Source organism: Patagioenas fasciata, chromosome 2, assembly GCF_037038585.1.
Source record: "Patagioenas fasciata isolate bPatFas1 chromosome 2, bPatFas1.hap1, whole genome shotgun sequence".
NCBI lineage: Eukaryota > Metazoa > Chordata > Aves > Columbiformes > Columbidae > Patagioenas > Patagioenas fasciata.
Genome location: NC_092521.1, coordinates 77,044,808 through 77,072,212, shown reverse-complemented (window position 1 = coordinate 77,072,212; position 27,405 = coordinate 77,044,808). Strand labels below are relative to the sequence as shown.

General features: G+C 36.9%; 1 protein-coding gene across 2 annotated transcripts in view; it reads right to left on the bottom strand.

The window, feature by feature from the left end:
* Positions 1 to 4,329: 4,329 nt before the first annotated feature.
* MARCHF6 (membrane associated ring-CH-type finger 6) overlaps positions 4,330 to 27,405 on the bottom strand; it is a 54,754-nt gene continuing 31,678 nt past the window's right edge. For both annotated transcript variants that reach the window (XM_065831205.2, XM_065831204.2), the window contains exons 16-26: positions 24,597 to 24,716; positions 23,433 to 23,533; positions 22,680 to 22,817; positions 20,727 to 20,928; positions 16,352 to 16,421; positions 15,007 to 15,188; positions 13,506 to 13,640; positions 11,366 to 11,455; positions 9,805 to 9,937; positions 8,812 to 8,947; positions 4,330 to 6,647 (exon numbers count right to left, since the gene is read on the bottom strand). In XM_065831205.2, the coding sequence (XP_065687277.1) occupies positions 6,557 to 6,647; positions 8,812 to 8,947; positions 9,805 to 9,937; positions 11,366 to 11,455; positions 13,506 to 13,640; positions 15,007 to 15,188; positions 16,352 to 16,421; positions 20,727 to 20,928; positions 22,680 to 22,817; positions 23,433 to 23,533; positions 24,597 to 24,716 (1,398 nt within the window). In that variant the 3' untranslated portion in view covers positions 4,330 to 6,556. The remainder of the gene's footprint in view (positions 6,648 to 8,811; positions 8,948 to 9,804; positions 9,938 to 11,365; positions 11,456 to 13,505; positions 13,641 to 15,006; positions 15,189 to 16,351; positions 16,422 to 20,726; positions 20,929 to 22,679; positions 22,818 to 23,432; positions 23,534 to 24,596; positions 24,717 to 27,405) is intronic.

The window sequence follows — 27,405 nt, the reverse complement described above, 5'->3', positions numbered from 1 at the left end:
GTGCCAGCTGCTTCTCAGGATCTGCTGCTCCACCCTGGCACTGTGTGTGCTGACATGGCAACGTGGGCGCTCCTGCCACTCCGGAACAGAGGAGCCAAAGCGCCTGCTCCATCCCTGAGTCTTGGAGGAGGACTATGAGACCTCTGCTCTTGCCACTGCAAATAAAACCAGCACCCAAGGTAACCTGCATGGTGTCCTTGGTAAAGATGCTAGTCCATCTCCTGTCTTGATTATAATGAAATGCCCCTCATGCTCCTTCTGTTTTAACATGGGACGTAAGTAGCCCAAGCACTCAAGCGAACCCGATAATAGTATTATTTGCTTCAGAAAGCCTTCACAAGCCCTTGCTCCAAAGAAACTTAGGTGCTGTATGCATGAAATGGACCACAATCTTATTTGAAGCCTGCCCTTCTTAATCCACATTATGTTCCCCCTGCTAAACATGTAAGGCCGTGCAGGACAAAGATAAAATGGTGGTCTCTGGAAAACAAAAAGCACACATTTTAACAACGGTTTAATCTTTCATAAAACATGAGTACCCTGCAGAGGCTGCAGGCCAAGCATTTCACCTCAAAATACTTTGCAGATTCCTGCAACTACATGACAACAGCAAACTTCTGACATATCATGACATACCCTTTAAATGGGCAGATGCTTTGAAACAATGAAGAACGCTATAGCAAAAAAAGCAGACCTGTAGCAAACATCCCACAGGGGTTTACAGAATGGAATTAAATTAATTTCACAATGCAGTTTTTCAAAGTTGTCTAGGGATAATGGACAAACAGCAAAAGTTTCATATTTTCTGTGATCTGCAGTCCTTGGATGCACTTGGAACTACTAAAGATGCTCGAACAGTAAATGTCATACCCACAATTCTTCACTTACTTGGTCTAGTGCAGCAAAATCATGCATAAAGCTGCCAGACCACATTAAGGGACACAGCAGCATCTAAGAGGAAAGATTTTCTATGAGTATTTAATGAAGAACTACGTATTCTTAGAACATCTATATGAGTTGCAAACTGTTGGAAAGAGCGACAGGCTAAAATTTTCATACAAGAATGAAAAATAATTGGAAAATAAGAGACCAATTAATCACATGCTGCTCCAGAACATACTTATTCTGTAAAGGTATGACTAAACTGATCTTAGTATAAATGCTTACATGTAACAAAAATTAACAAAGCATACTGCATCAAGTCATAAAACAACTGCAGGGGGACATGCTTGTTGACCTCAGCAGAGAGAGCAGTGTGGGAATGCCTCTCCTCTCTCCTTTGATGTTGACTGGCCAGAGATCATCTTGGATTTAACTGTGGGGTAGGGAGAGGGAGATGGAGAAGACCCAAATACCAGCAGTTACATGAGCTACCATCATCGTTACTACACAGACTCCTGATTTATAAGCAGAACAAGATGTACTGCACATTTTCTACTCATTACTCCTGTGTTAACAATATACAAAGTATTAATATGTGCATAATTACTCATGTTTCAAGTTTGACATATTTGGATATTGAGTCATTTTTAAGAAGTAATTGATACTTCAGAGAACTAATGCTTTTAGCTAAAAGCAGCATGCTTTTCACATGCAATTACACTAAAACATGTGCTTAAAGATTACTGTAAAACATGGATATAAAAGGAAGAAGAGTAAAAGAGCATACCAAATACTAGAGTAGAATAAATTCTGAGAGTTGGTGAGTAAAAAAAAATTAAGATCAACAGGTAGGAGGCTTCAGGTTCAGGTTTTCAGGGTTGGTGGTGTGTCATCAGTTGCTAATTAGAGGCAAGTTAATGCAAGGTTGTTTAAGGAAACTCAGGATTACAAAAGTTAAGTAATGTGGCTGTTAGGTTAACAAATCCCCTTCAACCAGGAAGAGATCACAGAAAGGCACAGTGGGAGGGACATTGATGGGTCATATTGAGAAGCTTGGCCCAAAGTTATAAAGGTAGCAAGGTTTAAACATTTTACATTAAGAAAAAGCTGATCAAACTCTGTGAAACCAGAGGTAGTAAATACACAAGTGTAGCTTCAGTGAAAGAAGTAACTCAGATTCTTCCTAGATGCTAAGCACTTCCCCCCATGCATTTTACTGATCCATCTTTTATATAGAGTATTTAAAAGCATATCCATAGATGTAATTGTTGCTTTATAGCAGCACTGCCTGACTTCAGCTTAGAAATTCTTCTGCTGCTTCCATGACTCCTGGTCAGAACCAGCTTAAATATCCCATGTCTACTTCATGATAATGCAGCAGTATTTTTAGATTCAGCACATTTCTTACTGAACTCAACCATGCCATTTACACAATTTGCACCTGCTGAACAAGTCACACCAATGCAGATCTTCACTGTATAGGTTCTAATGTATAAACTTTATTCAATATAAATAAACAATCTTTGCAGTGTTCTCTGTTTTTGTAAGCAACAAGAAAGTCTGTTCTCTCCTGGTAAAACTAGTGTCATTTTCCAGGAACAGAAACACTTCTTGAAAGCAGAGTGATTTAACATAAATCAGGCATGGAAGCTTAAGTGCCACCCCCCAACTTGATGTTGAACAACTCCAGATATGTTTGATTTCTCCTCAAACAGGGCAAAAAAAGTGTGCCTGTTTAGCTTTGGCATTGGCCACTACTCCCCAAGTAGGAGATAACAGCAAGCAGGCAAATAAGCAGCATAACTGATATGCAGAGTTGTGAAATAATCTCGTTGCTTCATTCCTCTGTATTATTTGAATTCAAAACATTCAGTTTATTTCAGAATAGTATTTGACCTCTGGAAGTACCATCTTCCAAATATTTCCATTATTGAGTAACTTTGATTTCAGCTTCATTTCTTGATTTATGGTAATGTCTAAAGGAAGAAATTAAAACCAGAAGCATAGCTTTTCTGGAATAATAGATTTAATATAATTGCTTGTAACTATGCAATTCTTTAGTTCCAGTTAATTAAGAACTGAAATATCAGAGAGCTCTAACTTACCATTATGCTTTGTAGAAGTTGTTTTCTTGTCTGTTTCAGAAGACAGCTTTATTTTTTTTTTTTCCATCCTGAACTTCATTTTACCACCAAGATTTAGTTCCCTGTTTAATGTCTTTATTAACTGTATCATCATTTCTGCTAAGAACCCCAATCATTCAATGCCCAGGCTGCAGAGTGCAAGCAGAACAAGAACACTGACTCTGTCATAAAGAATTTTCAATCCAGGTATAGACAGACAGACAGACAGAGTACAAAGAAATAAAGTGACACGGATCAGCATGCTGGGCAGTGAATTGCCAAACCACTGTGCTTTGTAATTAAAGGGCTTTATACAGAGTCCTCTAAAGAATAGTGGGGCTGCTGTGCAGATTTTTATGAAGACATTTGCTTGAACTTAGGGGAATGCAAGGAAAGAATTAATGCACTCAGCTGAAAAGTGATGTGAATACTGTAATTGGTGTTGGAGCTGGCATCTTACTGAAGAAATTATTGACAGAAAATAGTTACATGTTCCAGATGGCCCTCAAAACCGAAAACTAGTAACTCAGGCTTTACCCAGTGGAGAAGGGGGAGTCAGAGAAAGGATGCAGAGTTTTAGCTATTTTTAATGAATATAAGATAATCTGTGGAAAAATAGTCAAAGCCATGCTGCAATTAACTTCTTTCAGTATGCAAAAGACAGCCAGAGCCATCTGACAGTTCTTGGATGAAGGCCTGTAGAACTAATGGCATTAGATTTTCAACACCACAAACGGGATACAATTAAGCCAGTTGCTTCTTCAACCTCCCTATTCAAGACCAGAAGTCAACACAAATTGTGGTGAAAGCACACCCACACACAGAGTATTTCCCACCTGAAGAATAATACAAGACCCCTGCACGCTGGATTATTTAAGCACAGATGGAGCCACTGGTACAGGGTTCATCAGCTGTCTTAGTAACAGCCAATTAACTTAAAGGTTTACTGACAAGCTTCTATCCCAGAGCAGTACACAGAGCACAATAAGGCAAACTATTAAATCTTAAAACAATAAAAGTAGCATTATTTAATTCCATTTTTATACAACCTTCACCTTCTTTGTCAAAATAGATGTAAAAAATAAGGAGATTTTTTTTGAAAGTTCATGATTAACTGTTCCAGAAACAAACTTCACCTGGGATCTGTAAAGCAGTGCAAAAGCAAACACAACTGTTTGCTTTGAAACCAGTTCTCCACCAGAAAAAGCAAATATGGATAATGCAAGCTAGATTAGAATAGTTACAGTTCACATTATGTGACTGGCCCAATTCAGTTTTCTCTGTCATGACTTGTAAAATAACAGTAATAAGAAACAGCACAAAGGCTTTTTCTTAATAAATTTTAATGTTAAGACCAGTTTGTCTGAATAAAAACGCCAAGTTACAAGAACTACACTACTGCAAATTCTGCACGATTGCACAGTAGTGCTTGCAATATTTGAGCGGCAAGACCATTTTGGAACTGTTTATGAAAGATATGTCAAAGACAGAATTTTGGTATAAGTAACAATGTATGTTACCAGCAAATTTAATCTTGTGAAAATATATCTGTCCCACAATGTACATCACTGTAAATAGTCAAATGCAATAGTTATGCACATCAAAAATATATGGAGCGAATACTCAATTTAGCATTTAGTCAGCAACAGTGAATGAGAGAGAAGTATTTTGCTTATTTTTCTATTATTTCATTTCACTGGAATTTCCTAACAAATCACTCCAAAGGGTAATATTTGCCGTTCAAAACCATTGAGACAACAGTAATTCTGTAAAATAGTAGTTTCTGACTTTCTGATAGTGACAGACCAATCCTCCTGCCACTCTATTCAGATGCATTTGGCTTGTGCTCACTGCTTTAGAACCTGAGTCCAGACACCAAAAAATGCACTACCACCATCACAGCTGGACCACAGTAGCTCAAAATATGCCAGATCAGAGATGCAACCTCAGTAGAAGGAGATGACACTCTCGAAGCACCTGCCAGATTCTCAAATATTAATTATATATACATATGGCTAAATACAGAATACTGAAGGACAGCGTACTGAGTAGCAAGTTAAAAGCTCCATCAATTTTCTGATTACTGCAACAGATACTCACATTTCGCCCATTTGATCTAGGAAAATACTGCAGTCTAAGCATATGGTTTGATGCTACTTAAAGCTTTGTGATACTCAGGTATTTTCTTTAAAATATCTACATAAAAAAAACCCCAACCCAAACATTACTGACAAAGAACTTTATCTACATATAGAAATAACACAGACTTGATTTGGTGGCTCTTGTTTGACCATGTCCTTGCAAAGAAATCTGCTAACTTTTCCTTGCATGTTTAATAGCATATGTATTTCCCTGCCTCACAGGCAATAAATGATACATGATGAATCACTTTCTCAATATTATTCCCATAAAAATTCACAGTGACCAATTCTGAAAGAAAAGAGATATTTTGGTGGTGGTCTTTTTTTCTTTTTTCTTTTTTTTTTTTTTTTAAAGTAATTGCGCAATATAAAATCCATACTACAATTTGCAACTTTGGTTACTTACAGAAAAATTATTTCAAGCTCTTTAATTAAGGACCATGTCAGAATGTTGCGTACATTATGCTCTATGTTTCTGTGCAAACACATCAGCTAGGGTTCCTCCCTGTTTTTGAGGTCCTGAAAAATTCTATTATTGTTAAGAAATTGGCTACAATTTAAGTTGTAAACCCACCTAATTTTCCTTGGTACCTTTAAATGCTTTCATCACCTAGCCTTAATAAATTTTTTACTTACCATTTCAATTCAGGAAATTCTGATTCCCAAAGCCAATGCCCCCCCTGCCCCGCAACCAAACAGAAAAACCCAGCTGAGCCTCAACAAGTACATCTGAATTCTTAGAGAGGAAATATATTCTTGATTTAACAGCAACTGTACAATATTACAAACTCAGACACATGAAAAACAATCAGGCAATAGAAAATGTACAACAGCTTTGGTGTTATACAAAACAATAAAAAAGACTTGACAGCAAGATACATAGTTCATTATGTTCTCACCACTGTCACTTCATTGCTGACTGTAAGGACAGTTATTTACTTTCGATATTTGCTGTGTGGCCTTTCCACTCATGAAAAAATCATACTATATTACTACAATAAGAACTGTTATGAACACCATAAAGTAAGCTCCAAATTTTATAAAAACATCTTGCCTCTGCACTATTGCTTTGTGGCACATTGTCAACAGAACAGCAGTCCAAAATAAAGTGACAACTAGATTTAATAAATTAATATACTTTTTTAAAAGATGTACAATGCACATTCTTTTTAATCCGAGGTTTTAGGGTGTCAGGATACTTCTATTTACACATATACAGACCTCAGACAGCATTGATAACATCAGAAAATGCAGATAAGGAACAGAGCCTTAACTGCTATCTGGATGCTACTAACAGAAGCCCAAACACTGCTGAGAGTATTACTGAGAGATATCCAAAGACTGAAGAAGAGTCTATGAAAAAAAGACATGTAAAGGCAAAGGGAAGGTCAACATGTTTAATATGACCATCTAGTCTTGTGAAGACTGAGGTGGAGTTGTTGATGTGCCTTGTTTACCAGACTTCCGTTCGTAATTCACAAGTCGTTGCCCAACAAGGTACCTGGGATTATAGTAAAAACAGTGAGAAATTAATAAAAGTTACTACCATTCTGTAACACAAATCCACTCTATCTCCTTTGCTGCAGAAGTGATCCCTCCCCACTTAATGCACTTCAACCATATACTCATCTTCTTTCTCAACATCCAGGTGTTTCATAATGGAATACAGGTATTACAGCCCTAACCTCAGTAATCATACAATTCAGACATATATAAGCTGAATAAAAATATGAAATATAAAGACCGTGTTTGCATTATTTATATACCCAGCCCCTTTGCTGGATGATACTTAAAAGAGCATCTTTGCAGTGTTTGTTGGAGCCACTACCACTTGAACATCTGGAACAACAATTCAGGTATAAAACCAAATGAGAGTGTTAATAAGGTTTGATGTTCAAAAATGAATCTGCAGCAATGCAGAACATGCATTGGGTAAGAGAAGCTCAGCTCATATATCCAATGAAAAACACCCTGGTTGAAGAAAGTAAATACTGTAAAGGAAGAACTTTTACTGCAACTCAATCTTACTCAAATAGAGAGAAAATACCCTAATGTGACTCCATGTCAAGCCTAGGGGCTGCAATGCTCCTTTATTCAAATTCTGTTTCAACATCTCATCAGCTTAGCAGTTTTCCTACTTTTCACGTTATTCCTTACCTCCTCTATATCATTGTTTCACACTTCTACTTTTTGCCATCTAAATGCCTTTCCATGCTTCTTATTTGTATGCTGGTTCTACTTGTACAAGAGCCATATACACCTATGAATTCCTCCCCTGAAACCTGCAATTTCCTTTGGAAACTTTTTTACCATCACTCATTTTCTCACACTTCCATAACCAACCAACCATCACATACATTTTGTACATTTTAGAATACCATAAAAGCCTGTATATACTCACTTCCTGAAATGATATAATTAACGTAAGTTGTACAAACTTCATGTCTACAAGGGCGCTTATAATATTTAATAAGTTCACTTAATATAAAAGTAATTTTCATAGCTTCGTATACTGTTTACATGCCTGATTTACACAAGAAAGCAACTTGTAACATTAACACAATTCAATATCCATACTGCCTGAAAGATACTAATATTTATCTCAAAACCCATTTGTAAATATTAATACCAGCTATACATGCTATAGTAGGTCAAATACTACAGAACATGTTATGAAGGCCAGTGGGGAACAGAATTTAAGTCACATGGCTCAAATAAATGGTGCTAAAATATAAACTGATCTGCTGAGAGTTTAATTGTAGTTACAGCTGCCTCAGTATTTCTAGATACTATTAATTTCACATTTACACCAAACACTTAGTGTATCTGTAACTTTCTAATGTTTAAGATTCAATTAAGTTTATTTTAGGTTTGATTCTTTGGTAGACAGTGGAAAACTGTTTTAGGGTAACTCAGGACACAAACACAAACTCATTTATTCCTTTGCAATACAAAAGCAGCCTAGGAAGACTAGTTGCTGGTATCCAAAACTTATTTTTCTAAATAATCAACACATAAGGTAATTAGGGTAACAGAAAAAATAAGGTAATATGGATAACACAAAAAAAGCTTAGAAACTAAGCTGGATAACCTGAAAAAAAAAAGCACTAAGAAAATTAATATTTTTTTCAGGCATCTCAATAATACAGAGTCATAATTACTGAAAACATCAGAAAACAGTACAAAATTTGGAAGGACAGACTCTCAAATCAACTGAACATTCTTTAACAGGTTAATTGGACTAACAAGTAGAAAGAATAAGAAAAATAGTTATGGAGAAAAGGTTGAAGAAATGGTTTTATAAACAACAGATTGAGACATGATTTTACTTCCAAATAGGTCATAATTATTACATTCACTTGTCCTTCAAGACTGCAGAGGGGAAGACAAACAAGCAGTCAGCTTTGTTTGTGGTAAAAACCATGCAAGTTAGACACAGGGAAGTGTCTTCCATTTGAAACAACAGTCTAGTCCTGTGCTTATCTACCTGAACCACAGATAAAACATTTGTCAAGAACAGTTTAGGCCTGCCTCAAAGGGTCACTTGTCCAGAAAGCTTCTTAAAATCCCTTTTAACTCTAAGTATCTACAACACCTATATTTAATCTGAAGTTGTTATTCTAATTAAAAATGGAAAAATTAAAAAACCCACACTATATACTCACTTGTCATTTTTAATATGTTCATAAAGGCGCTTGAATTGGCGGACTTGGAAGGAGAGAATTCCCATCAAAACCATCACCATAAGCAGAAAAGGATAAATCCGTCGCTGAACTAGGTTTTGCATTTCAGCGGTAACTCCTGCAAAATAAGACACAACCCTCACATAATTAACACGGCTAAAGGAACACGTGCATTTCTACTTCTGTACTTGCTTCCGTAATTTTTGTAATACTGTAACTTCAGTAGAAAGGCTGTGAAATAAAGAATACATCCATAAATAATACATCAATTTGTATCACAGATCCAACATGACAGCTGCTGTTCTTTTTCATCTGTAGCATTAAAGTTTCCACTAACACAGTGAAAATCCACACTAAAAAAAAATGGGCTTATCAGCTCTTCTTACTTATTGACTTCTATATACCTCATATAAAAAAAAAAGTTGACACTATAAAGGTCTGCATTCAAGTGAGCAAGTGAGAGGTTGGGACTGAGAAAAAGAATCTATACTTACAATTTACATTTTACTTCAATACTCAATGAAAACCTCAAAACAAACCCAATATTTTCACCTGTTCTAAGCTTCTATTAGAATTTGACAAGTCAGAAAATATGTCCTAAGCTTAGTGTAGCTCTTAAAGACAGACTAAAATTAAAGGTTGACTATCTGAAGGAATGAAGTAATCATCCCTTTCCCAAAATAGCCAGATCCTTACATTTCTTCCATTAGATATTACACAGTCCCACGGTCTTGATGTATTCTGAACTTGATTTATTAAAAAGCCAGTCAGAGTAATGTATTGCATTTCTCAAAACACCCCAAACCTTTAAGGTGGCACAGCAATGCTTAAACATTTGCATTTGCTGGCAGAATAGTGGTGGGGGGGTTTAAACGTGTTTTTAATAACTTGGAGCTTGAAGTTTTATTTCCACAGATATATTTACATTGCTCTAAACCATCAGATGCTAAACAGGTATTCTGAATGTATACATACCTAATAAAGGTACAACACCAGAAGCGATGATGTACGGTACACACAGGGAAAGTAACAGAACAGAGATTACAGGTGCTGCCAGTTTCTGGATTATGAAGTGTAAATCAATGTTACGAATCCCATTGGCATATACCTAAGAAGAACAAATTACAAGTAGAATGCATCAATCAAGAAAGCCACGCTTTGTGCTTACAGTAATAATTACAAGGGTTTACATAATTCTCCTTATGAGAAGAAACAAGTGTTCCTGACTTGAAGAAAACTACTATGGCCACAGTCAAAGGTGGCAAGACTCTCTGCCCATCCACATCATGAGGGTTCCAGGAAATCATTTAGTTAGTGCCCAGGAGAGCAACTTAATCTGGAATAGTGTTGTGATTTGGTTGCAGGAGTATAAGAGACCAGCTGAAAGATCATTAAATAGAGTAGTGGATGGTGGTTTTGGGGTAACCTGGGACCGCTTTGTGCCATTAACTTGCTGAAAGAGGATCCTGTGTATGCTAATAGAGCAAATCTATTAAATTTGGTAACACAGGCACAAAACAGGATCTCACTTTGTACTTAGCTGGGCAGACCAGAGCCTCTGCATGTGGAGTCTCTGCATGAACAGAGAGCCTCCACAATTCTTGAGGAGCTAAGGTCTCAACATGACTAATCATGTGAAAAGACAGATTTCAAATGGCTGCCACACCCAGCTAGACGATGGCCTCTGTCCCATATCTGGATGTAACCATTTCTAAGGATGGCTCAGGAGAGCATGTGTGTAACAAACATGCCCAGGGAGAGCATGCAAAATGGAAGCAAGAGCTGTGGTACACATCAAAAGGTACTCACAGAACTAAGGCTGCATTTCTCTAGTGTGACACCTAAAGTGATCAGTAAACAGTTTAATAACTGGGACTATGTGCTAGGCCTAATCAAGAAAGGCAGCTTTTGTACAGAGGCCAGGAGATGCACCATAGCCATTAAATATAGTGCAGGGCTGAAGAGTTACCTTCCAACAAACGACTGAGATACTTCATTGAGATGGTAAGTGTAGAACTTAGAGGTTATAATCAAGAAAAAAATACTGCTGTCAAAGAAAGCAACAGGCTGTGTGACTCAGAACTACCCACAGAAACTGTTCTGTCTTGCTTAATAATCAAAGGGGAATGGAAATGCTGTCTTTCATATGCACTCATCTACGAATGAAGGAATCTTTGCAGCTCAGGAGAAGGCAGAAATTCTCTGCTTGAGTGATGGACATAAATAATGTCCAGTATTTAGACACATGTGAACTCATCTGAAGAAATAATGATGTTTTTCACTTTAATACAAACCTGTTAAAATTGCATATAAGTATATGCAGCATTTTCTTGATTTCAGATTTCTGAGGTTTATTTTTGTTTTATTGTTAAGTGTATCTTACTGGCTATACAGTTCAAAAGGATTCTATAAAACTAGTTGAGTTTTACTCAAATTACTCCATTACTAAATCAGTAACGCTGCTTTCTGACTCTCACATTCCAAAGACATACAAAATGTATTATACAGGTAATTCACATGGACAATTTTTTCATACCTGTTCAATAACAGTTTTCAGCCACCACTGGGGACCCATCAGTGTTATGGCAGCAATTATTTTGGCATGTAGAACTCCAAGAGCCCAGTCCTAATTTTGTAAAAATAAACTGTTAGCATTAACATACCTTTTAATAGTTTGAAACCAAAAGCATGTAGAGCAACTTGTTAATATTACTTATAAGTGAAAAAATGATTACTTTTCCAATTACATGAGACATTGTCTAGAGGAGGTGACATCTGCTGCAAACTCCTAAGAAAAACAGGATGCTCTCAAGCTTAACTGACAGCCGTAAAATACTCAGCTCCCTGGAACCAGGAAAATCAGCTACTACTAGTAAACCAAAAGGAAATACAAAATAAAAGCATTACACTTATTTAAAGCAACAGACTAACATTCTGTTACAAACTAATTAACATTGCTAACATTTACCTAGAAAGAAGTTATTTTGATTCCTTTAAAAAACAAAAAGAGAAACAAGGTACAAAAGATGCTCACACATGTCATGAAACAACATTTTTTTCTAATTTTAAATGTTCAGAAAACCCTACCTGATGTGAGCAAAACTAAACAGAGCAAGGCGATGCTCTTCACTACTTAGCGGAAAATTTATGTTTTAACATATATAGCAATTATTATGGCATGGAATTAAAAGAACACAATACAACTATAGGCTTCTAGTAAACATTGCACATAATGAGTCAATCCTCTCTGGATTACAGACATTTGTAAGAGATTCTTCGATAAAAATCACCAAAAATAAAATGCAAACTATATGTTGACAAGGCAGAATAAACAGCTACAGAACTGGTAAGATTTAAGACATAACAGGTTAAGTAACTTTCTTAAACTGCTGGGGAAATATATTTTCTTTAACCAATTATTTCAAGAGACAGCTTTTGTTAACATGTATTAACCCAGACACGTTAAAAAATTTTAAAACTTATTAAAAAAAAAGTCAGTGTTGAAGTTGCTTTGTGTTTGCTCAAGTATGTAACATTTGTGTAACTCTCTTTTGTGAACTGAAATTATTCTCAATTTCAATAACTCCTTGTTAATTTAAAACAAGTTTCAAATCCCTCTGATCCGATATTTTGAGGAAGCTCTGCCACATGAAAATAATATCTTTCAGTATATTTAATTACAAACTTCTAAAGAACTAACACGGAAAAATTAAGAATTTTTAGAACTTCACGTGTTACAAATTCTTTTGAAAATCGTTTGGAAATCATGATCCTCTACTACTGCAATCATATGTTGTCTTGACTTAGTAATTTACTCAGAGACCTCTACAGTATACTTGTATTATAAAAATAATGGAATACTTAAATTAGCAGACAAATTCTTCTTTGTATTATGGCTTTCAAACATTTGGATAATGAAAGTAAATGAAAGCTTGTTTGTGGACAGCTTAGAAAAATCACTGTTCCTGAACACTTTCTTGTTATTTAGTAATACACATTCTAGATATTTTTAATTATCATTCCCTCAGGGTTTCTTTGAGTTACAACTTCTGTCATAATTCAGCCTAGCTGATGCAAGCATTTGTCACTCAATCCACTGTATCTTCACTTCTTCCACCAACTTGCAGGAAAAAAGTTTGCACTGCCTTAACCTGCAAGACTTGACTGAGGAAAAACAAAATGCTACTACCACTAAATCTTTTACTAATGATTTGACATCTCAACCTAAAAGCAGAATAAAGCATGTCAAAACTTTATTCATAGTTTGTATCATCACTGAATTAATACCTTGTACGGAAAAAAAAATCAGCTGAACCTGTTGCTGCATAGCTGTAGGCAGAAAGCTTTCCAGAAAGGTCACACAGAGTATGCGTGTCTGTGCATACACATACAGCTATACTAACTTCTGTCTATAACTTTACAATTATACTTATGGAAAAAAGTGCAAAGGTATTCTGATGTCATCCAACAAAGTTCAACTTTTCATACTTAAGATTCCTAAGCCTATCATTTTGGTTTAAATACTCCTCACACCCAGAATGGCTGTCTTTTCTCTGCCACATAGAAACATATTTATGGGAAATGCTCTGAAGCACCAAATGAACATGAAACAAGAACTCCCATACCCTTTCTAAGTAAAGCAATGTATCAACAGCAGAAGAATGGGAACAACTGACCTGCCAAGGATAGAAGAGAGGTGTTTGATCCAAAGGAACTCTCAAAGGTGCAACGATAACCAGTTCAAACAGGAGACCCAGCAAAAGTGGAACCACACCAGCTAGCAGTATAGCCACTATTAATGTCTTCATTATCTAAAAAAAAATCCCAAGACATTTAATAAATATGTTTATCAGAGGATTCTTTTTGTTTAACTTCAAAATATAATTTAAACTACACAAACAGATAAAGCTGGGGAATAAAAAACTACATAGACCTTTAATTCATACATATACACCTCTAGAAATAATTTTTATTACATATATAGTTTTGCAATATATGTTTTCAAGATTCAGTCCTATTCTGTGCCCCCTCCAGAAGAAAGCATGACTGTGCCTACTGGTTTCCATATAGTTTTAAATCTGACTGTTATTGGTAGGGAACACTCTCCAATGGCATTTAATTACATTAAGTATTCTTGTATGTTGGAAAATTAGAGAAGAATCTTTTCAAAACACCTGATTTTTCTCCAGTGAAAACCAAACCTTAAAAATTCACTCATTATGGAATATTCCCAACTTATGACTCCATTAGAATACCATTCTTGAATCTTCCTTTATCCTAGAATTATCTTAATTTACATGCATCATCCAAAAATAACATCAAACAAGTCTGCCTAAATTAACATGATCTGGAGAAGGAACAAAGGACAAGTAGAGAATTATCTTTTAGCTCTGAATTTCCTTAAACAAGCTTACAATTTCCCAAATGAAAATGATGGATATTTAGGAAATGTGGTAATACATGAAATACCTACACTGCTCTTCTGACTGTTATAGTCCAAAAAAAAGCACGCAGGTATGTCCATCACAAAATACCATTTATGCTATGAATGTTTAAAATTAATACACTTAGGCAAGAAATCTACTATAGAAATCCTCAAAACCAAGATAAAAAGGTGGGATATAAATTTGTTGCCATGGTGAGAATTTGAACTCCTGGTAATGCAAAAGGATATTTCCTTTAAAAATATTAATTTGAACACAAGGATCTGACAAATCATAAAGATCTTTCTGAAAATATGCATCAGGCTACTTTGTACAGACATGCTCATCATCATTTATCATCTTTACTAGTTTTTCTTATTTGGTAATGTCAAGTTGCTAATTGAGTAATAGTTAAGCTTCCAAGTATTTGTGAAAACAAATGTATTTGAGGGCATATGACATTTGTGATAATATAATGTAACATATTCACTTTTCAAGGAAAACAGAAAAATATGCATGTATATATAAGCATATATACGCAAACTGATTTACACTGATTGCTTAACACTCTGCCAAATGGCTTCCAAAAATACAGTTGCCCTATGCAGTGAGAATGTAGGCTGCAAAAGCTTCAAAATGGTCTGAAAAGGAAAATGTGGTCTACATTACAGGGTAAAACCTGCAAGCAAATGGAAACAAGTTTTGTTAGCTACTTTTTTGATAATTCAGTATTTTTTTTTCCCTCGAGACTCACCATAAGAGACCATTCTTTCACCTTCTGAAAAATCACTCTGCGACCCTGTGGCATCCAGGCAACCAGCACCGTCACTGCTCGGATAGTTAGCCAACACACATAAAGACCACAAGCAGCTGTGTACAGTTCATGGATTTTGGCAGTCCCCGTCCAAAACGACATTAACCATCGTCCAGCAAATACTGCAAACACAAACACTGTTAAACAGAGTAATGCTTTTTGATGTATTAAGCAAGGATGCCTATTAAAAAAAATGCTTACCGAATTTATTGTTAAATATCAATGCACAAATAGTATTCAGCACAAACCAGTATTTTGCTACTATATCCATAAGGCATGAATGTGTAAAGCACTACGTAAAATTACATAGATGATGACAAATATGTATGTAGAATTTTTTTTCCCTAAATTTGTTTAACACCAGCAATGTGATCTTAACTAAAGGAAAGCACTGAATACAGAACTACTCAGAGCCTAAACACCTGCCTTCAGAATTGCGAAGGCAATAATGGATTAGTGCATAAGCTTGAACTTAAATCTTATGAGCTATGTTTGGGTTATTCCACTGCCTCATGTAATTTTTTAAGACTTACTGATGGGGCTTCTGAATCTCTCTGACAAAAATGGGAGACTCATTTGCTACATTTATTTTTTAATAGTGTTTCTATTCACTAGTATTATAGTGGAATTATTTTATGTGCTACTATTAAACCATAACAAAATTCAAAGCTCTGCCCTCAACACTATTGACTTTAGGATCATTAATTCAGGGAAATAAAAATGACATGGTACTCTGGTAGCTAAGTTATAAAATTCAAATGAGTTTACATGTCTTAATTTGTTCCAAATTCTTTAAAAATAACTACAAAGTGCTTTTCTTTTGGTTAAAGTACTTATTCGTACATATTTGAGAAGTGGCATGTGTATCACTTCAAAGTCTCCTAGTGACCTGTTGACACTTCCGAATATTTAATTAAAGAGGATAGTGTAGAAGACCTGGTAACAACCTATATATTTTCCTTCTTTAAATGGTAAAGCAGGTGCAAGAGTATCAATTCTCCTTTTCTGTCAATAATGCTACAGAGAACGTCTCAGCACTTGCAGCCCTGCCCTTAAAAGAAAACTATTCTAAAACAGAACAAAGAAAGTAGCAATCATTTAAATATAGGTAATTATCATTTAAATTTTAGACTATTACAATTTCATTATGTACTATTAAAAATGAGACAGCTTTCCCATGTTTTCTACTTTTAACTTTAAACAATGGTTTCAAAGCAACTGCCATTGTTGAACATGGCAACATGCTGAGTTCTTTTTAATCACAGTTTTACAATAAGAGACTTACCTGGCAAGGTAAGGCAGATAAGACTAGCAATCAGTAATGTTATGCACATGAAAACAATCAAAAGAAATATCTGAAAGAGGAAAAAAAGAAAAATACTTTACAAGAAAGTTACTTAACCCAAGTAAAAAGAAACAAAAAACCCCACAAATAAAAAGATGTATCATCCTAAAAAGGCAGCTAAACTAGAATGTTAATTACCAAGTGATGTTTTGCTGTATAAATAAATCAGTCATAAGAAAGCTATCCACAGTACACGCAACACACCTACAGTGCTGTGTACGTAAGAATTTGCATCAATTGTCACAACAGTAAAAATGAACATTTTGAATCCAGAATGACTGAAGTTCTTCATTATATTACATTAAAAAATAATCTCTCTATTTCTGCACTGACCAGCACAAGTCTCAGTTAACGCTGAGAGATTTCTAGCTCTGTATGTCAGACAAGCAAGACAGCGGTTTTACAAGAAGGAAAACCTTGCTGAGAAAGTTCTTTGAGATGCCCTCAGGTTTAGTAACCAGTAGCTGACAGCAAAGCTGGTGGCTCCATAGTCAGGCTTGTATCTTATCAGAGAATTCTCACGTACTCGACTTCTTTAAATACTTGAATGTCTCAAGCACCACATGCTATGAAATTCTGCTTCACTAATCACAGCCACACAACAAGAAGGCTTACTATGGGAAAACAAACACATAACCAACTACTGAGAGAAATTTATATCTGTAACACACATATTCCTTGATTAGACTTTCGGGGACAATGTAGATCAGTTTCACCTCTAGGTTAGGATCTTGAGCGCTACTTATAGGAAGGAAAAATCCTGTGATTTTGTAGATGTTAGCCTGGGTGAAGAGGGATAATTCCACAATACCCAATTACTTGACAGGTGACAGCCACATACCCTTTTTCACACAGAATACTGTCTCTAGGGTTAGGGATCCCAAATGAGAGAAAGAAGAAAACCAGAGTAGCTGATGACTGTATTGCAAGCAAAAAAACTTCAACAGTGACGAACACGTGGTATGACTTGCTTGGGATTGATACTGTCTGGGGAAATGTCAGTCCATGTGGGAATAAACAACATATGAAGGACAAAAGCTGATATGAATCTGTTAAATGCCACACACAGCTGCTTCTTGGGTCAGTGTGTAAGAGAATGTCCAAGAGAAAGAGTAACTCTTGACTTGGACCTAAGTACTGCACAGGCAGCTGGTCACTCTCATCACAGAAGCAGCACTGACAGCGATCATGATGTATTCAGACTCAAAGATCTTGCGAGGACAGCCCTTCTCTCTCCAAAATCCACCACAATATTTCAAAAAGAGTGAGCAAGCTAAAGTAAGGATATTTATTAAAAAATAATATCAAAAACAGTAGTTGAAAGGAAAAATGCTTACAGGAGATGATGCATTTGGATATACTGAAGTGAAGGTTTGGCACAAACTCACACTACGAATCATAAGACTTAAAAAAAATTGTCTCCAAAGTTGTCACAGTAAACAGTAAAATAAAAATGGATTCCAGAAGATATTTCCAGAAGAAATAAATCCACAGAGGAAAAAAACTCAGAATATGGATAAAATCTGGTAAGTGAAATTCAAAACTACAGTAGGACAAGTCAAAAGGGATTCCAGAAATAACAAGTCTATGAAAAGTAATTATAGATTTATTTTTATGGATAATTGTTTGTTGTTGTTGTGGTTTGTTTTTTTGTTTTTTTTTTTTTTTTGTAATATTAACAATACAGTAATACAATCTAAAAATCCTCAGAAGAAAGTTTGCCAAAGAGTTTGCAGGCTCTGATGACAACGATGGATTATGGAAGTAAGGTTACAGTAAGACAAGGCAGTAGTGTAAAAATTCAGCAAATTCTACACATCAGCATTTGTTCTGGAGAGGCTTTGGGATGTCCCCACAAAAGAACCATTGTTTGAAAAAGGAATGAGTTGGAAGAATTATCTAGATCACCTTATAAAACTAATTATAGGCTTTTATGTAGACTAATAAAAAACCCTCATATTTTAATTTTAGGTGATATTAACAGTATGTACTTAATTAAAATTTTAAAAAAATAAAAACCATAATTTTATATGCTTATTTGCAACTGAAATAACATGAAGTATCAATTCTCACTGCTTGCTCAATCCACATGGACATGAGCGAGTTCCAATGGAAAATACTCACATAATAAAAACTGAACATAAACTACTTTCTTCTAGGTTCTTCTAGGTTCTTACAACTTGGTTAAAACAAAAAAAAAGAAAAAAAAAAAAGAATGAAAGCATAGAAAAGATCAGATGTTTACACGGTTTCTTTCTTCTCAAATACTTAAAATCCCAGTTGAGACAGTTATTAAAATACAGTGTTGTTCCATGGTGGAAATCTGTGCAAGTGACACATTTTTCATAAGATGAACTTATCTAAGCAGCAGCTACAGTGATCCTGAATGAATCATTACTTAAATATTTCAAACAAGTGGAACCAGGGACAAAAAACTGTATCAGTGAGCTACCATGTGTTTGAGAGTGTGCAAGAGGTCATCGTAGCTCTTGGTGAAAACAATGGAAAGTCAGTTAAATCATATTTTCTTTTATTTCTGTAGAAGTCTTCAAAGAACAACTGAAAATGTCTAGATGAAGGTAAGGAAACCAGAAAAAACACAGTCCTTAAAAGCTGAATATGAAACTGGTTAATTACCACCAGTTCAAAATCAGCACCACAAATTACCGAAAGCTTATATTATTCAGTGGTTTGAGAGGAGAAGACTATTTCAGCATGTCCTTATCTAGAGGCTTCCACAAAAATAAAACAACCCATGCAAAGGTAGTTCTAGAAAGGATTTAATGAGTCCCTGGATTAACACACCCCTTCCTTGATAGCAGCATGTCCACATTAGTTGTTATATATTGCCAGGTCACAGTAAGTGAGAATCCACTTTAATTACCACCTTAGCAGCCAAACAGGGAACTAATTTCAATTAACCTGTCTCTCAACCCAGCAACTTCATATGAACTTGGTCTAACTGAAAAGGTCATAAGTATCAAATTTTCTTTATGCATAACACTATAAAGTCTTGTCTGAACTTTCAAACATGTCTAACTAATGCCTTCTGTCTACTACTTCAGTTTTCAGCTAGATCAGTTTCCTATTCCAGTCCATCATGTGCATGTTCTAGCACAGGCATTCATGCTAAGGGAAGAAAGGAGCAATTGCCAGGGGAAGAAGACAGCACCACTCCTTTCACTACTAAGTGTGTATTTATACTACATGAAATTGGTCTCAGAGCATACTCTGACATCCTGTTCTGACCAAACTGAGGTAGCAGCAGCTGCTGTGAGAGGGGCAAGTTCATTCTGCTTCCTTAGCCTTTTCATCCCTGAGCTACTTGCTCCCACTGTTTCCTCTACAAGTGTTGAAGCTCATGCATTCTTCTGGAGAGCCATTTTAGAGGGTAAAAACAGCAGTGGTGGGAATTCACGCCACCCCCTTAAAGCCCTAACTTCAAACACCCAGAAGCTAAACACTTGTGAAATCCTAAAATACTTTCAACTTTGCTTTCAGTTCTATTATGTTGAGATTTATAGGGGGGTAGGGGATGGGGGGGAAGGGGGTGGTGAAAAAAAAACCAGCTTTATTTTGTATTCTGTTATGGGAATTCTCGTAGATGCAGCATTTTAAGGAAACTTCAGAAGCAATAGTACACTGTTCTAACTTTAGCTATTATTTCCATTCTTGAGCTATACCTGATACCATGGTAAATGAACTGTGCTTAAGTTTACATTTGATTAACTTAGAGTTCTGGTAACAACAAAACAATCTATCTAGTTTGACCTATATATTGTTCTAGAAAGTCAAGTATTTGCCAACAACATTTCCTTTCTAATTTTAGGAATTTAGAACTCTGTAGTATTGTAACACTTTCTGTGTTTAATATAGATGCAACAGAGGCTCTCCATTTAATTTTTTAATAAAACAAGTTTAAAATATACTTCAACTACAAGACCAAAGTATGCCCTCTTGAAAGCCATGCCTTGTTAGAGACACTTCTGAACTACCTGTTTGCTGGGGGGTTATTATATTTCTCTCCATTATAATCATTAAGAAAACAAGATTTGGACTAACAGATAATACACAGCATGAATGTGATCTATAAGTGGTAACTGGAGGTCTATGCATGGGATCTCTAAATAAAATTGTAAGTTCTTAAGTTACAGGCTGGAAAAAGCTATACGTAAGAATAACTCTAAGTCTTTTTAAAAAGATGCAAACTGTACAAAACACAAACCAACATGACCTACCACTTCACTTCTGATAACACATAGGCCAAAAATGATTAAAAGGGAAAGGCATCTGAAAATATGTTAGATATACCTACCCTGAGTGGGAATTTTAAAGGCCTACGATAAGGCTGGAAACCCACAGGTCCTCCTTGTTGAAGTATGGCTTGGTGGGCTGCATGAAGACCTTCTCCCACAACTGGAATGGCATTATTATTGCGAGCATGCTGGTTGTTAGGCTGCTGGTTTGCGTTGTTTTCATTCTCTTCCTGGTCACCAAGTAGGTAAGAATGGAGATCTCTGTAACAATCAAAATATCAGTTTTGTTCTGTTTGAGATGAGTGAGAGTCTTACAAAAAGATAGGTCTACTCAGAATGAGTACAAGTTGCACAAAACTTACACAGGGATACTGGCAAAATAAAATAAAACATTTTCTGATAACGTACTCAATGCCATTCTAAACACAGAATTTAGAAGAAAAATGCTAGTTTGGATGCAGATTAGAACAGCGGGAATACAGCCACAAATAAAGATCACTTAACTCTTTGTCTGCTTTAAAACCAACTTGTGATATTACAGCTGTTGTGCACATAAAATGAAAATTGCATCGATATTTCAGTTTGTGTAAGCAGGTAGCTCAACTGACAGCTTTTATTTTGCTGCTACTAAGCTTTATTGGAAATTGCCTTCAAACCTAACCTGTACGAGGACAGTGCTTTATTGCTATTGACATGTTTTGAAAAGTACAGTCAGATAGAGTCTTTCAAGAAGATTCCAAATTGCTCAAAACCTGTTCACAATTTTCTACGAAAATCAATCCTAGGAAGAGCCTATCTACTTTAAAAAGTATTCTGTTGATATTTCCTGCATACATCATTATTTATTTATTTCAATCTTATTAAAAAAACCAAACAAACTACAACACGAACATTTAGAAGTTAATTTTCCTCAGCTTTAGCAAAATTTTAATTAGCAGTAAGATGCATGCAGATATTCTACTGTCAGACAATGAAAACATATTCACATCACTTTTTAAAAAAAAGGAGGGAAAATTTTTCATCTTTGCTCAACTAAAATAGCTGAAGAAGTATTTCACAATTGCTCTTAACAGCTGCAACAGTGGAGAAAGCAAAGCCATTTATATATTCATGTCCAAAATTCTTTCCTTGTGTCATATTTAAACACTATCAAAGCATGAACAAATTAATTAAAAAAATAACTTTCCAAAGTGTAAACCAAGAGAACAGGGTGAGGAGAGTTTCCTTATGATAACCTAAAATAAATATTTTGGATTGCAGTGGAAGAAAAAAGTCTTTCATTCATTTTCTCAGAGTCTCAGACATAACAAAGAAGAAATCTTCATCCTAATAGCGCTGTGTTGCCACAACCCACAATGAGCAAGACATGGTGGGAGAATGTCAGTAAGTATATGAACTTAAATGTAAAACTTTACAGAAACAAAATCAATGTTATTTTTCCCTGACTAATTGGGCAAGCAACATAGGAACTGAAAAACAACTTCAAGTGCTAGAAATCCGCCTGGCAGTCTAAATTAAAGAACCTCATTTTGTGTAATCATTTACTTTAGCTGACAGAGTTTTATCTTTCTTTAGGGACTGAACTTTTAACTTTAAAACCCCAATTTAAAGGTATGCACTTCTTCAGCTTAACATTCTAGATATTTTTTTTCCTTTTTTTTTTTTTTTTTGCCTTCTTATAGTAAGAAATGCAGGGTGTGCACATGAATCTTACTTTGATGACTCATGCAAACACCCTCCTGCCACCTGTTTAATTTTTCCATGTAATAGGAAGTTAACAAGCTGGTAGTCATACTTTTATAGATTTTTCTTTACCAGATGTTGGTACAACTACTGCTTAGAAAAAAGTGCTTCCTTAGGTAGTCACTATACAAGTTTTTCACCACATATTTGTCTGTAAAGTAGCTATTAAAGTACTTGTTGGGATAACTTTCTTGAAAGCATGTTGCTTTCACGTTAAAAGGCTAAGCTGGACACAATGCTTGTAGTTGATTTTGGCTTTCTGTACTTACAGCAAGTATCCGGCAGTAACAGTCCATGCTCGCACAAGACCTTTCAACCACTGTCTTGTATGACCTTGTTCTAGCAAAGCTGGAAGCACCACCTGAAGCAAAAGGAGCTCTAGGGAAAGTTCACTTACTGGAGCATCACTAGAAACGATGGGAAAAGCAGGAAAGCAAACATAAGGAACATTCTGATAGTAATCTCTTACACTGAATCATATTACCACCACCACAATAAAAAAAACATATATTGGACACCAACAGGAACAATTCTTACATTTTTGCAGACATTTTTCCTTATATCCTGCTCTGACCACAGGTTAAGTGTTTGTTCATGCATAGGCACTCAGGTGCACAAGAAATTCAAGAAAAAGTGCTATCATTAAAAATAAATGCAGTTACAGACATTCTTTTATTCTTGAAGCAGTGATAATTAGGAGTGAATGTGAAAGACAAACATGGCAGCAACTTCACTATCAACAAGTTGAAGGGGAAAGTATTTTGAGGGCATATAAAAACCGAATAGTTATCATTACAGAAATAATACAAAAATGCCTTTTATTTTTCTTAGTACCTTTTATTTGACAAATTGTATGATGTATCCATGTCCTTTATCTTTTTACTTTTCTAGAACAATGAAGTTTAGATTAACTGAAAACTAACAGTACACACCAATGTCACATAAATGCTCAAAAGTGCAAATGCACATTTTTCTAGTTATAGGGAAACTGAAAAAAATATGTTTTTAAATTAAATGCTTACCTGTATAGCATAACATTGTATGGAAGAAAGTGAGGCAGAAGGTACTTAATAATGCGTATAGGAAGCCAGAGCATGAGCAGTACAATTGATCCAAAGACAATCTGCAATAAGGAGGTTAAACAAGTTAGTTTGGCTAACAGCCAAACATCTACCCAGCTGCTTGCTCATTCCCTTCTCCGACTGAATGGGGAGAAAAGAGAAGGCAAGAAGACTTGTGGATTCAGATAATTACAGTTTAATAAAGAAAGCAAAAGGTGTGCACACAAACAAAAGAGGACTTCATCCACTACTTCCCATTAGCAGAGAGCTGATTTGCAACTTCCTAGAAAGCAGGGTCTCAGTACATGTTAACAGTTGCTCAGGAAGACAAACGCATAACCATGATGATCCCCCCTTCTTCCTCCCTTTCCACAGCTTTTACTGCTTAACACAATGTTGTAGGATATGGGAATATCCCTTTTGCCAGTTTGGTTCAGCTGTCCCAGTATATCACCCTCCCAACCCTCAGTTTATTCGCTGGAGGGGTGAGGAAGCAGGGCAGAGCAAGGAAGAGGAAAAGTCTTGATGCTGTGCAAGGACTGTTGAGCCACAGCCAAAACATCTGTGCATTAGCAACACTCTTTCAGCCACTGATCCAAAGAGCAGAAGGACATGGGCCGCTATGAAGAAAGATCCTAGGCAGACCAGTATGCTTAAAATGCCTTTGCAAAATAGGATTGCAGCTGAATAAGCATGGACTGGCCAGCTGCCACTCGGGATAATGTCAGACAATTCCACTTTCGTCCCACTCCCCCAGCACTGGGATTACTAATTTTGGGTTCCTCCTGTTTCTAAGTGGCCGGCTTTTCAAGCAACTTGTAGAAGTCTCAAAAGATTTTGCATAAGGAGAAGATATCAAAGAAAAATCTGTTCTGGAAGAGACCTCTAGAAGTAAACTATCCCAACCCTCTGCACTGAGCAGACCCAGTTCCATGAGGTTGATCAGAACTTTATCCAGTTGAGTTCTGAGTACCTCAAAATATGTAGATTGTGCCAGCAACCTCTTCCAGTGCCTAATCACCTTCATGGTGAAAATGTCTTTCCTTAAATATGCAGTAGCATATATGGGACCTAACATGTGAAATTTTCTTTCCAAATAGAGAATTTTTTTGGAAAAGTCCTTACCACTGATAAGATAAACCTCCTGAGATGTCTATAAATGGGCAAATGAATCATTTCCTGCACAGGATTAAAGTCTGGATCATTCAAATTCCTGAGAAACCATAAGACACCAGGTCTCAATACCTGAAGTAGGAAATAGAAAACAATATATGAACAGAAAGTTATCTTTGCATTCTTTGTTTTCTATTTTGGACAACACACTGCTGCAGCAAATAAGTTTTAAATATAACAGGAGTATTTGTTCAAAAGGTTCAACAAAATGGTACAGAAATAGAATAAAGGTAGCATTATCATAGTGAAATAGAGAAGCAATAACCAATTAGAAGCTTAATTTTCAGGTATTAAACAACCTTAAACAACTAAAATGTATTTAGATCCATTTGAAGGCAACACCCATGCTGAAGAACTCTTTGTAAACTAAAAATCTCTAAGCAAAATATATCCTAAATCATCATTTTCCACTGCAGTAAGTACCAGTGTGTCCCTTTTTAGATAAGGCTGAAATCCAATATACACACAAAACACAGTAGCAGCATAGGATCATTGAATGATTTGGGTTGGAAGGGACCTTAAGTTCCAACCCCCCTGCCATGGGCAATGACACCCCTCACTAGACCCCATCCAGCCTGGCCTCGAACACTTCCAGGCATGGAGAATCCACAGCTTCTATGGGCAACCTGCTCCAGTGCCTCAGCACCCTCATGGTGAAAAATGTCTTTCTTATCTCTAACTTAATCTACCCTCTTTCAGTTTAAAGTCATTACCCCTTGTCCTATCACTACCTGTCCCTGTAAAATGTTTATCCTTTCTTGTAGGTCCCCTTTATGTACTTGGAAGCTGCTATAAGGTCTCCCTGGACCCTTCTCTTCTCCAGGTTGAAGAAGCCCAACTCTCTCAGTTTGTCTTCATAGGAGAGCTTCTCCAGTCCTCTGATCATCTTAGTGGTCTCCTCTGGACTCAGTCCAACAGCTCCATGTCCCTCTCATGTTTGGGGCCCCAGAGCTGGACTCCAGGCGGGGTCTCACAAGAAGAGAGCAGATGATGAGAATCATCTCCCTCAAACTGCTGGTCACGCTTCTTTTGATGCAACCCAGGATACAGTTGCCTTTCTGGGCTGCAAGCATACATTGCTGGGTCATGCTGAGCTTCTAATCAACCAATAGCCCCAAGTCCTCCTTGTCTGGGCTGCTGTAAATCTGTTCTCTGTTCAGCCTGTATTTCTGCTTGGGATTACCCTGACTCATGTGCAAGACTCTGCACTTGGCTTTGTTGAACTTTATGAGTTTCACGTGGGCCCAACTCTCAAACCTGTCAAGGTCCCTCTGGATGGCATCCCTTTCATCCAGTGTATTGACTGCACCACACAGATTGGTATCATCGGCAAACTTGCTGAAGGTGCACTCGGTCCTACTGTCCACTGTTAAACAGTGCTGGTCCCAATATTGACCCCCAAGGAAGGCCACTCATCACTGGTCGCCACTTGGACACCACGCTGTTGACTGCAACTCTGAGTGTGACCACCCAGCCAACTTCTTATCCACCAAGTGGTCTATCCATCAAATCTCTGCAACTTAGAGACAAGGATGTAATGTGGGACACTGTAAAATGCTTTGCACAAGTCCAGGTAGATTACGTCAGTTGCTCTTCCCTTATCCGCCAACGTTGTAACCCCATCGTAGAAAGCCACTACATTCGTCAGGCACGATTTACTCTTAGTGAAGCCATGTTGGCTGTCACCAATCACCTCCTCATTTTCCATATGCCTTAGCATAGTTTCCAGGAGGATCTGCTCTGTGATATTGCTGGGCATGGGGGCGAGACTGATTGGCCCCTAGTTCCCTGGGTCTTCCTTTTTTCCCTTTTCAAAAGTGGAGGTTATGTTTCCCCTTTTCCAAGTCAACAGGAACTTCATCAGACTGCCACAACTTCTCAAACATGACGGACAGTGGCTTAGCAACTTCATCTGGCAGTACCCTTGTGATGCATGGACTTGTGCACCTTCAGGTTTCTTAGATGGTCTCCAACCTGATCTTCTCCTACAGTGTACATTCTCCATTCTCTCAGTCCCTGCCTTTGCCTTCTGCAACTTGAGTGGTGTGGCTGGAGCACTTGCTGGTGAAAACTGAGGCAAAAAGGTTGTTGAGTACCTCAGCTTTCTCCATATCCTGGGTAACCAGGTCTCCCGTTTCCTTCTGGAGAGGGCCCACATTTTCCCTAGTCGCCTTTTTATAACCAACACACCTACAGAAGCTTTTCTTGTTGCCCTTGATGTCCCTGGCCAGATTTAATTCTATCAGGACTTTAGCTTTTCTAACCTGATCCCTGGCTGCTCCCAATAACAATTTCTCTATATTCCTCCAGGCTGCTCGTCCCTGCTTCTACTCTCTGTAGGTTTCCTTTTTGAGTCTGAGTTTGTCCAGGAGCTCCTTGTTCATTCATACAGGCCTCCTGGTGTTTTGGCCTGACTTGCTCTTTGTTGGGACGCATCACTCTTGAGCTTGGAGGAGGTGATCCTTGAATGTTAACCAGTCTTTTTTGGACCCCTCTTCCCTGCAGGGCTTTATCCCATGGTACTCTACCAAGCAGATCACTGAAGAGAACAAAATCTGCTCTCCTGACGTCCAGGGCAGTGAGTTTGTTGTGCTCCTTCCTCGCTGCCCTAAGGATCTTGAGCTCCTCCTTCCTCAGCTGCCCCTGAACTTCACATTCCCCACCAGTCCCTCCTTATTGGCAAGTGCAAGGTCCAGCACAGCTTCTACCCTCATTGGCTCCTCTATCACTTGGAGAAGGAAGTTATCATCAACACATTCCA